Raw genomic sequence first — 12,039 nt, 5'->3', positions numbered from 1 at the left:
GTATTCAGGACAACCCATGTTGAGAGCCTGTTATTAAATAAGACTGAAGAAAAGGCAGTCAAAGACATGGTTGTTGGTGACATCTCTACATGGCAGCTATGTTCTAATCTTTCTTGTATATCATGTTATTTGTTCAGTTTTCCAAAGAATGGGATTTACAAAGATGTGCACATAACGAGAGCCTTAATGTATTTTGTCCTTCATATTGATTTGACTGTCATGTAGCCTTGGTTGCATGTATCCTTTTTAAGTTGAAAGTTATGAATAATTCAGAGAAAACCTAATTTTCTCTAAAGCTATAAATGCTGTCGATATAGGCCATTCGCTCAAAGAGCACAACTGGCTGATGACCTTCGCTAGGTCCTTGTGTCTGTTAAATGTATTTAATTCCTGTTATCAGTCAGCGTGACCACACTTCAAGGAGACGTTTACCTATGCCACCAGAAATGGAACCTTCTGTGGAGGTTATCTATGCCATCATATGATACAGCACATAAAGCAGAAATAACAATGCTTTGACCAGTAGGAAACCACAAAATAATCAACATCCACAGTCCTTGGTTTGCATGGTAAATATGATGCACACCTCGGGGGATTGTAAGACGCCCTTAGCATGATCCTACCCCTGCCAAAAAGGACTATAATTGCCTCTGAAAATTGGCATTATGACAGGAAATTGATACCATTATTTCTGGAGTTATTTAAAGGAACTAATTACACAAAATGTAAGATAGCAACCTACTAATTCAACAACTAATCACAAACTTGGAGGATAACAGTGGTGGTAGGAGGTATATAAGCAGGAAACATCCAGCTTAAGATCAGTACAGAGGCAAAGATGGCAAAGCTACTCTTCCTTACAGGTAAGTCCAGCTTTCCTCAGACTCATTCTCAGAATTGAATATAATTTTTCAAACACTAGACCGTGGTTTCCAGTTTGCTGCTCATTTGTTTGGAATGGAGAATTAATGTCCTCCTGCATGCCTTGTGGATAGCTGGGTAGAATGGAACATCCCTTAAGTTTCCAGCTGATCTCATGACTGTATGCTTCTGGCTGAGCAGTCTGTCTTTTTGATTTGTAAGGGTGTCAGATCTCAGAATGGGACATGTGTGTGCTGAAAACAGTATCTTTTATGGTGGCAATGTGGTCTGTAATTGTTTTCCCACTGAGTTCTCTCTTCTGTTGGATTTGGGTGAACACCCAACTGTTATGTGTAAAACAGAGCTCACATATGATCTAATACTTTAATCATTGGAATATGGGTACCTTGACAGTCTCCAGCTCTTCCTAAGGTTTGGTAGAGACCAACTGCTAATCTAGTTGACTTGTTCGCAATACCTTTTGGCCTCCCCAAAACCAATACATTTGATTATGTCTTAAAAGGCACTGGGTAAAAAAACAAGATCAGCTATTTAGTCCACTAGCGCTTGCTAACAACAGATACACCCCACAACACTGTAGAGTTACTTTACACTGTTCAAAAGAGCATGGCTTGTCAGAAAAAGTTGCAATGGACTAACCAACATTTTCTGCTCAACAACACTTTGTTAATTACTTAGATTGTCCACACTAACTCACTAATACGCCATTGCTAAGGATATGAAAATCAAGGTACTTTCTCATGTGTAGCCATCATTGGTCAGTGTGATATGATTTCCAAAAACAAGCAAAATAAAGACAGAAGAAATGTAATGGCATTTGTGATGGCATCTCTAATCACACTGCTTTGTCTTGTTTCATTACACATAGTCTCATCTCTGAAGCAATTTGGTTCCTAGCCAGAATTTCAATAATTTAAAAACCAGCCTAACACTGCTGTAAAACAGCCTACATCATCTTGCGGTATCATGTTATCTGAAAAAATCTTGACACCAAAGAAAATCTACAACTACACCTTTCTTGAAAAGTCATCTTTTTGAAATGTATTCACTTTAAAATTTGTGTTCTTTCTTTTAAGGTCTTGCACTCCTGCTTAATGCTCAGCTCGGTAAGTTTTATTTCAAAATGGTGCCCATTTCTCTTGGGAGAGACTGACCAACAATAAGATTACAGTAGAATATATTCACCCAAAATAAATCAAAACGTAAAAGCTGTATAAACTGCAACAGCTTTCAGATGAGACTACCCTGGCATGTCAGATACTTTTGTAAAAAGTTCCACTGCAATCTATGAGTAGAATTCATATAATTTCTCTATCATCTTTTATGTGGATTAAAGAAAAAAAACATAGCTAGACTGGTCAGTCTAGCTTGACTAATGCAGTCAATGCAAGCAGTACATCCTTCATCATGAGAATCAAATCTTAATATAGAAAGGTTATGGAGAGCTAAAATATATCTCTCATAAATCAAAGGTTAGGTCAGAAATATACTTGAGGGGCCAACAGAGCAATGGCTCCCTATGTCTAAAGGATTGGTTTACAGAAACTGAAACTGGAGCATATGTTTGACATTTTATTTGAAAGATACACTAGGATCAATTTATTACCCAAACCAATAACTGGTATGAACTGTTGCCACATGGATATTGAAAAGATTATTTAAACTTTACTGTATCTTCATTTTTGAAAAGTTCCAATAGAAGTACTTTTCACATGTTGAGTGAACAAATTTAGCCATGGACATACTTAATTCAGTTTAGGAGGGCAGTAAGGTGTTGGTAAAATGGGGCACATTATAATAATGACTGTCTCAACCACAGATCCATCGTTGATCCAAATACAATTTGAGTTGTTGCTTTTGCTAATAAAGGAGATTTCAAAGGTCTTACTCTCCCTTCAGTGATGTCAGGACTATTCCAAATAGGCACACCCTTTAATGAAAACTGACATCAGTTTAGGTCTGAATTTCTACTCACTTTGGAAATGCCTAAAGCCCTTTTCCTATGCAGTTTTCATTTGCTTTGCAGACTGGTTCTTGCTATGTAGTAGCACATGCATATAAAAATTAACTGCTCTGAAAAGATCACAGATTGTTATATGAAAGTTACCATTGACATATGAAGGCACTGACAGCGAGTGCAAAGTTCATAAAGCTGGCTCAATGAGGCTGTTTTGTTCCTCATTAGAAACCACTCTGGTGATGGGATATATCTTGAAAGAGCATCAAATAGCAAAACTTATTCCATGGTGCTAAATGTTGTGGTTGGTTCTGTGTTTTAGGGAAAAGCCACAAACTACGTAACTCATTAGAAAATAAATGGTGACATTTTCACAACTACAACCCCATGAAGCAACTTTATAAAAATGAATGCGCTTTAAATGTATGCCTTCATAAATCATGGTTTGAAAGTTACATTTTATTCCTGCTGCAGGCTCTGCCTATGAGCTGACATGCTACTTCACCAATTGGGCCCAATACAGGCCTGGCCTAGGGAAGTTTAAGCCCGACAACATCGATCCATGCCTGTGTACTCACCTGATCTATGCCTTCGCTGGAATGTCCAACAACCAAATCATAACCATTGAGTGGAATGATGTGACTCTCTATAACTCCTTCCAGAACCTCAAGAACCAGTGAGTCCTCTTTTTTTTCGTACATAGAATTACCTTTCTGTGATTACTACGCAGCACACACGGCATGCATCACACCAAATCAAACAAGCACAGCCAAATTCAAATGACAACAGCAGAATAATTCAATCAATTTTATTCTGTGGCTTGATAATGACATGCCTCCCAACACCTATCAGATGCTACTATGTTAATGCATTCTTTGCAGAGCCCTTTCTTAACAAAGTTGAGAATTTACTTTCTCAAGCATGAGAATTGCTCCCCACTGTCCAGAGCCAAAGTCCACTGTTAGAGACCCTTTTCTACTTTTAATGCTAACCGTGCATATGTTTAACACTCCCCATAACCATTCTATGGTCCACTCCAGTCAGCCTAGAGGTACGGGTTCAATAAAGTACAAACTGATTACCGCTATATTAATTGTCACCTCTTCCAGCAACTACCACTGCAATATCCACAATGCCCACACTAACATAGCTTAAACTATACCGAGCTACTTATATAATTTCCAGTCTTCTGCAAGCTGAACTACTGCAATATCCCCATTCAACCTCCCATACTACTGGACTACTAGGAAAACTTCTGAGCTTCTAAGCCATGGCCTATTTACCTAACAGGAGCTAACACACTTCCACTATAGCTAGCAGATAGCCTGGAGCATAGTATAAATGCCTAGCAAGCACAAGCACCTTGATAACATATATACAATGCCTTTCTTTGTCCTGAGGAGCCCTCTGTTGACTCCAAAATTAACCACTGTTGATATTTATTACACATAGTTTAACATAAATAAATCCTATAGGTGTATTGTTTTAAGTGTGGTGAACATCTTCTAATGTCATACCACCCTCCTGCTGAAAACACTGTCTTTCGTTCTCACTTTTCAGTGCAAGCTCTAACGTGCCATTAGCTGGAACCTCTGTATATAATAACTGTGTGCGGCAATTCACAAAAAAACATAAGTTGTAATATTAAAGCATCTGGAATGTCCTGTACAGTCTTGGAAACGTTCTAGTGATTAAAAAAACATTGAACAATGACATTCAGTGTCACACATACACACATTTTAAAACATGTGCAAAGTGTAATAAAAAAACTGGATGTATGATTAAAGGGTGAGCACTGATATCCACATAAACAAGCCATTATATAACAGTTTTTGAAGTGGGGGGGGGAGATCTGAGCTCACATTTTATTGCAGGATGACAAATGTTTATGAAATATAGGAAGAAATGCATTTAATAATGTGCAGCATCAGCACATGCTGAATGAAATTCACACTTTGCTAGGAGCCATAAAGTCTTGATTGGCTGCTCTCTTTTCTAGGAACGGCAATCTGAAAACTCTGCTGGCAATCGGTGGCTGGAACTTTGGCACAGCTCCGTGAGTATTTTAAATGGAGTTGAATTCTAAGACTTTGTGCAGAACCATCCTTCAGGTGTTGACGCTTCTATTCCTATTGCCTGTTTCGTCTTCAGATTCACTGCCATGGTCTCCACCCCACAGAACCGTCAGACTTTCATTACCTCAGTCATCAAATTTCTACGACAGTATGAGTTTGATGGGCTGGACTTTGACTGGGAGTACCCAGGGTCCAGAGGAAGTCCCCCTCAAGACAAACAACTCTTTACCACACTGGTCCAGGTAACGTGGAGTGTAAATGGTGGAGGGGATGTACTATGCGACAAGGGGAGCAGACAATATGTACATAAAAGGTACAGAGCCCAGGTTATTTTCTTGGAAATTCAAAACCTTAGCACCCATTTACTCTTGCAGTTGCAGTCTAACAAAAAGTAACTGCTTACTGCAATGGTGATTCCTACTGGCTAGCATATCAGGCAGTTATACACACTGAGGCGCTCATTACGAGTGTGGTGGTCTTAAGACCGCTCCACTCATGGTGGCAGTCGGAACGCAACCAAAGTGGTGGCCGACCTCCACATCACGATCACGGTGAAAGCACCATAATCGGACCGCCGGCACCTCCACTTTTAGGCTGGCCGATGGCCTGGCAGTGCCGGGGGTCTTAATCCACCATGCCAGCACTGCTAGCAGCACTTCCCTGGGGATTACAACCCCCATGATCGCCAGCTTTTGCATTGTGGTTCCACTGCCATGCAAAGGCTGGGGGACATGGTGTGCTACATGCGCTTGGCATGGGCAGTGCAGGGGCCCCCCTGGACAGCCGTGTTGTACTTTTCACTGCCTGAAATACTGGCAGTGAAAAGTGCGATGGGTGCTGTCACCCCCGACACACAGCAACATTGCTGCCAACTCGGTTACAAGCCAGCATCAATGTTGTGATGAGTTTCTGGCTGGGAGAGCGGGTGGAAATGCTGTTTAGGCCTGCTAGCCCAGCAGGGAACTCACAATAGATCCAGTGATGGAAAACCGGAGGGGCGGTCTTTCGGCCCAAAGAGTTTGGCGGGCAGTCTCTGCTGCCCTCCAAACTCATAATGAGGCCGTGAACGATGAACTGAGTAAGACATGATAATAAACTAGAGGACAAACATCATAGCATTTTGGCAATCTGGCTAACTTATTATTGCATGGCAATAAAGTAGTGGGCTTCCTTTGAAACACTTTAGACACCAGTACATAACATGCTGGGCATCTAGGTGCCAAAAATAAAAAATAAACAACTAAAGAAATAAATAAAATGGTAATGCTTGGTCAAACAAGCAAGTTATTGCCATTAAATACACAGGAAGACATTTTTTAATTGTAGCTATAACACGCACAAATATAACACTTTTAACTTGGAAGTCAAAGTACATCACAATCATAAGACTGATAATCAAAAAAATACTGTTGGTAGTATATTCACAAAACTGATTTAAAAAAAAAGGAATTAAAGGAATAACATTCGAGGAGATTTAGTCTAACGACATAGAAGTATAAGATTTGAAAATATTTCAAAAGACTTTGTCAAGAGAGAATTCACTGATGCACACCTAATAACATTCTACAGTTTAGCCACTGAGATCCTATCATTAGACAATATTATGTAATTTTACAGTAGATAGTGTTGGAACAGGCAAGTGTGGCAGTGGATCTGTGGCAAAGCAGACCTCTGCTGGGGGCTGGGAACGAAGAGCCAAGTTCGACAAGAAGCTGTCTAATGCCCATTTATCCTACCAGATTTCCTACAATAACTCTTCAGGTATCACTACAAAGTTCTAAATGGGAGCCTAAGACTATAAATAAATATGCAGCTGACTTGCAGCAGCCTGCTACGACTGGTTGAATGTACCACATTTTGCTTTACCTTAACACTTATAAGCTACACTACACCAAGCACCAGATACAAATAAAATGGTCACAGGTAATCTGACACAAACATCAGCAAACTAATCCTCAATCTGTATGAACCCCAGAGTACCAGATCATCATGTCCATGACATAAATATGCTATACAAATATGAATAACTCAAGAGCAATATCACTAGAGTCAACTCAGTTTCCAGACTTAAAAAAATGCAAGTGTGCAAACTAGAAAGGGGAGGCTTTAATGTGCAGTAAGACATTGTAGTTAAATGTCCTGTGTTTGATTCATACAGAGCCTAATAATGCTGGCTAGTGGTCTTAATTTCTGTAGATGAGGTTAAGTGAGAGACTGAAAGTAAAAGTGATATAGCCAGCATTAAATAATACATTAAAGAGGGTAAATTGGAACTAGAACTCAGGTTTCCATAGTCTACACGTAACTAAAGTTGGTTTCTCCCTCCTTGAAGACAATTTTTATTTCGATGAAGCACAATGGGTTTAAAGGATGGATTAGTGTAAGGCCTACAATAATAGAACTGGATACGACAGATATTTCAAGTTAATAAAGTATCACTGTAGAACACCCTTTTTCGATTTGGCCTTGCTTTACTTGTTAAAATAGTGTTTCTTCTGTTACTTTACAGGAAATGCTTGCAGCCTTCCAGCAGGAGGCCACTCAGACTAACAGGCCTCGTCTCATGGTGACTGCAGCAGTGGCTGGAGGGATCTCCAATATCCAGGCTGGGTACCAGATACCTCAGCTCTCAGCGTAAGTACAACATCATCTGATAAAGCCTTGATTGAAAGACTGCTGCAGGCACTCGCCTATGGAAGTGATTTGCCAGAGAAAACTATTTGCATATATAAGTAAGGTATTTAGCTATAGCTTCTATAGCAGATTAAAACATTGGAATGTTGAGAGCTCCACTGAAAGCAACGTAGCAGCTGAAGGCTTATAATGGCTGGCATAAGCCTGAAGCAACAACATTCCAATGTTTGTTTTCATGGTTACCCCTTTTTAATTTAGAACATGCTACTCATAGTGAGTGGAATGTTCTAATAACCTTATAGCTCTTCTGCCTCTGCTATACTGTTTGTTAAATGCCATCTCTCTCATTAACGGCTCTCACCTGTGGCACAGGCCTACAACTCATGTTCAGGACCCTTAACAACCAGTATATCCATTGGCCATGAGCTATAAGTGTATAATACGACTCCATGAGGAAACTAAAAGTAATATCTGAAGAAACAATGGGTGCAGTCCAAAACGCTGCCTTTAGCTACCTCATCATTCACTTGTACAGCTTCATGAATGAGACATGAAATATGTTGTACTCACTATACAAACTTTGTGGAGATTTGAATGAAGTCCACAACGAAACCAAACCAGGAAACTATGACGAAACAAATAGACAAGTTGTAACAGACTCTATAACAAAGACATTCAATAGAAACACATTTTCAATGGTAGTAACTTTACAATGACAGGCTATAAATATCCAGATACTTGACTAGTAAGACATAAATTTCCATCTCCACTTATAGATTGAGCTTAACATCACCAATGACATCATTGGCAAAGTTATATACAAAATTGCTAAAGTTCTACAAAATGTGCAAAGAAATGTATTGACAATGTTGTCATCCTGTGCTAAGCTTAGTTGTAGAGAAACATATAGATTAAAAAGTTAAATGTAAAAAGGGTTTCATTATAATTTATTTTAATAGCAAATTTGTAGCATGTGGTGAGTTTCCCTGGCAAATACATTTCACTTCTTGCCTCCTGATGTCAAGTTTATTTCCTCTAATGACAATCTAAAGACAAAGATAGGCCATATTTGAACCTCTTTATGTGTCATTGGTTCAAGTGGGAATTTCATGTAAAGCATATTTGCTCAAATGCTCACAGACTAAACAAAGAAAAATAGTTTGACTGAGCAAAATATCAAGAATTAAAACACTTTGTCCGCAAACACAGTTCTTTTAATAATTAAAAAAATGTCAATTGCTTAAAATGTTAATGTGCATTTTCTGGCAGGGCTCTTGACTATATCCATGTCATGACATATGATTTGCATGGATCCTGGGAGGGATACACTGGAGAAAACAGCCCCCTGTACACCAACCCTGCGGCCACTGGAGCAAACGCCTACTTGAATGTTGTAAGTATAGCTACAGACCACATGATGTGCTGGGGAAGCCCCAGCCCAACTCAAGTTCAATTTGTCTTTGTTTTCAGTTGAATTTCCAGTGACAGCTAACCACAGAGAAGGTATGAACTGACTGAAATGTCACATAAGAGTCTCTGACATGAACACAAGCATTCTCTTTGTAGGATTACGTCATGAACTACTGGTTGAGCAATGGTGCCCCAGCTTCAAAACTTATTGTTGGAGTCCCAACCTATGGACACACCTTCATGCTGAGCAACCCGTCCAACAATGGAATTGGAGCCCCAACCTCTGGAAATGGACCTGCAGGGCCTTACACCAGACAAGCTGGTTTCTTGGCCTACTATGAGGTATGTGAGTCAAAGGACACTAATAAACAGTCACCAACATTGACAGATTTTGTTAGTGGGCTGTGATATGCTGAGCACCTACACCATCGGAATGTACAAATGTAGTTTTGAGCATTATGCAAGAAGATGCAAACAGACAGATTTACACAGAACACTCCTGTGACGATTCAAATGTATAACATTACTATTTAGAAAAATAAGTAATTATCTCATCATCTTACCAACATAAATCAACAGGTTGACAGAAACATGTTAATTCACAAATTCACTCTGGTTCATATGAGTTGTTCCAATAATTAATTCTAAAATAAAAACAGTGCAGCATAGTCCACCTTGCTTTACTCTATTTCATAATTGTATGTCAACAGTCAAACTTCACTTTACTTATTGCGATTCTAAACTTCTCTGTAACATCATCATTATATAAACGTCGGCTCTTGTTTCTGTAAACTCCGTATGGTGGCACTTAATTGAGCTGATCTATAAAATAGCACTACCCACTAGGTTTAGGTATGTCAAATATAAATAAACCCCAATACAAATAAAAGATAACTTTATCTGGACACTGACATAATATGGAGGACAGGGGTACGGTGATGTTACAAAGTGTACCTTTCCATCTGTCCGCTGCCTGGGATTTGGATTATGAGACTTGACACTGTCATTTTAGAGTGTGGACACACATTGCTGTAAGGTTATTGTGGTAGAGAAAGATGTGGTTGCAGAATGCTGTGTTCCATTAAAATGCATTTGTGTTTCATATTGAGAAGCATTTCCTCATATATTAGTGATATTTACTTTTAAACAAACTTTATGCAATCTTAAATCATTACAGATCTGCACCTTCCTGAAGAATGGAGCTACTGAGAACTGGTCATCTGCTGAAGAGGTTCCCTACGCATACCAGGGTAACGAGTGGTTTGGATACGACAATGTGAAGAGTGTTACTCTCAAGGTACTGTATGAAGATTGACCCTATACCTTGCTAAAACCAATAACATTGTAGGTTTCCACAACTCTATGGCAGTAATAGGATAAGAGTATATTCCATTTACTATTTATAGGCTCAGTGGCTGATGAAGAACAACCTGGCCGGTGCCATGGTGTGGGCCATTGACCTGGATGACTTCACAGGCACATTCTGTAACCAGGGCAAGTTCCCCTTGATCACTGCACTGAAGACTACTCTCGGAGTGCAAGCTTCAGGTGAGAGACATGAATACAGAATTTTTTAATATGACATCAGTGGGAAGTGCTTGTATCTTTGTTACCTCTATCTTAGATGTAAACTAATAAGCACACTGCTCACATGTGCCCACAGATGCTTCTGACAGTCGCCCATTTCTGCATGCCTGAAATGGCCAAGCCTTAAACCTTAATCAATTTTGATATACAACACACCATGTATGACCAGACCCTCTTCAAACCCTGTATACAATCTATGAACAAATCCACACATTTGGTAGAAAACACATAATTTAAGAAAACATGCTGCAAGCATACGTCTCTCCAGTTTCTGCTGCATGTTCAAGTTTATTGGTTCAAGAGTCCCCTTCTACTCATAATACTCTTCGTTGAGTGATGCAGATGGTCAGAGGATTTAAAGCGATTAGCCAAGATGAGAGTCAATGTGGGGCATGGGTTAGCCCATCAAAACAGACACTTTGCTAATGGTACATACACTGAATTTCAAAGGTGTCCTGAATAGCTGTCCAAATACTCCCTTCTTGCAGATGTTCGATTGCCGGTTAGAGATCTGTAACTTGTGATCACATTAACAAAGATGTAATCTCTAAAGAATTAATTTACTGTTGTCTTAGTCTCGGATAGTCACACTGAAGAAGTAATGTAATTATTTGAGAACCAATGTTTTCCTTTGATTTGCAGGCTGCACAGCTCCTGCTGTTCCTGTCGCCCCAGTCACAGCAGCTCCAGCCACAGCAGCGCCATCTGGTGGTGGCAGCAGTGGAGGCGGAAGCTCTGGAGGAAGTGGATTCTGTGCAGGAAAAGCCAGCGGTCTTTACCCAGTTGCTGGAAACAAAAACGCCTTCTGGCACTGTCTCAATGGAATCACCTATCAGCAACACTGCCAGACTGGCCTAGTGTATGACCCTAGCTGCTCATGCTGCAACTGGCCGTAAAAGACATCCACCATCCGAACAGAAACATGTTAATGAACAAATTCTCTGATACAAATAACTTGTTCCAACAATTCAAACTCTAAAATAAAAAACTTCAGCATAATCAAAGGCGTCTGAATTACTTTGGCTAGCATATCAGTGTAACACATTATTTTGAGTGTTTAGGTACTACTTTTCGGGAAAAACTGATCATTTCACTATACTCAGTGATGTCATTAAAAAGTGCATTTATTTGTAATGGCAATACTCTCAAAACAAACACTCTACCTTCAGCCCACATTCTTGTCTGCAGCTCACCTTTCTGCTTTTGAGCTGGTACCCCAACATAGGTCTTTCAGGTACCTGTACCAGTCAAATTCCTGGTATTTTTGCACAAGTAAGGAACAGTAATACACATTTTTGTTGGCATTTTAGATACAGTTTAAGGATGCATACCCACCAATCTAAGCAGCGTGTCACTATGGGCTCAAACAGCCTAGTCTCTAACGTAAATGGACACATGCATTACAGTTCACCATCATAATTATAAGTGACTCCAAATATCACTGTATAAAACACAAATAAAACTCACAACTCCAAGTCTTCCTCTGCGCCTGTA

At 39.6% G+C, this 12,039-nt stretch overlaps 1 protein-coding gene across 1 annotated transcript; it reads left to right on the top strand.

Annotated features, from left to right (window-relative positions):
* Positions 1–838: 838 nt before the first annotated feature.
* LOC138301960 (acidic mammalian chitinase-like) lies at positions 839–11,441 on the top strand. Its single transcript, XM_069242402.1, has 11 exons — positions 839–863; positions 1,959–1,988; positions 3,314–3,515; positions 4,839–4,895; positions 4,991–5,156; positions 7,424–7,548; positions 8,818–8,941; positions 9,115–9,300; positions 10,136–10,255; positions 10,365–10,506; positions 11,188–11,441. Exons 1-11 carry the CDS (start codon positions 839–841, stop codon positions 11,439–11,441), a joined length of 1,431 nt encoding a protein of 476 aa, XP_069098503.1.
* The last annotated feature ends 598 nt before the right edge of the window (positions 11,442–12,039 follow it).

Source organism: Pleurodeles waltl, chromosome 6 (genome assembly GCF_031143425.1).
Source record: "Pleurodeles waltl isolate 20211129_DDA chromosome 6, aPleWal1.hap1.20221129, whole genome shotgun sequence".
NCBI classification, from domain to species: domain Eukaryota; kingdom Metazoa; phylum Chordata; class Amphibia; order Caudata; family Salamandridae; genus Pleurodeles; species Pleurodeles waltl.
The sequence above is the reverse complement of the archived record's forward strand: the minus strand, read 5'-3'. Positions and strand labels throughout refer to the sequence as shown.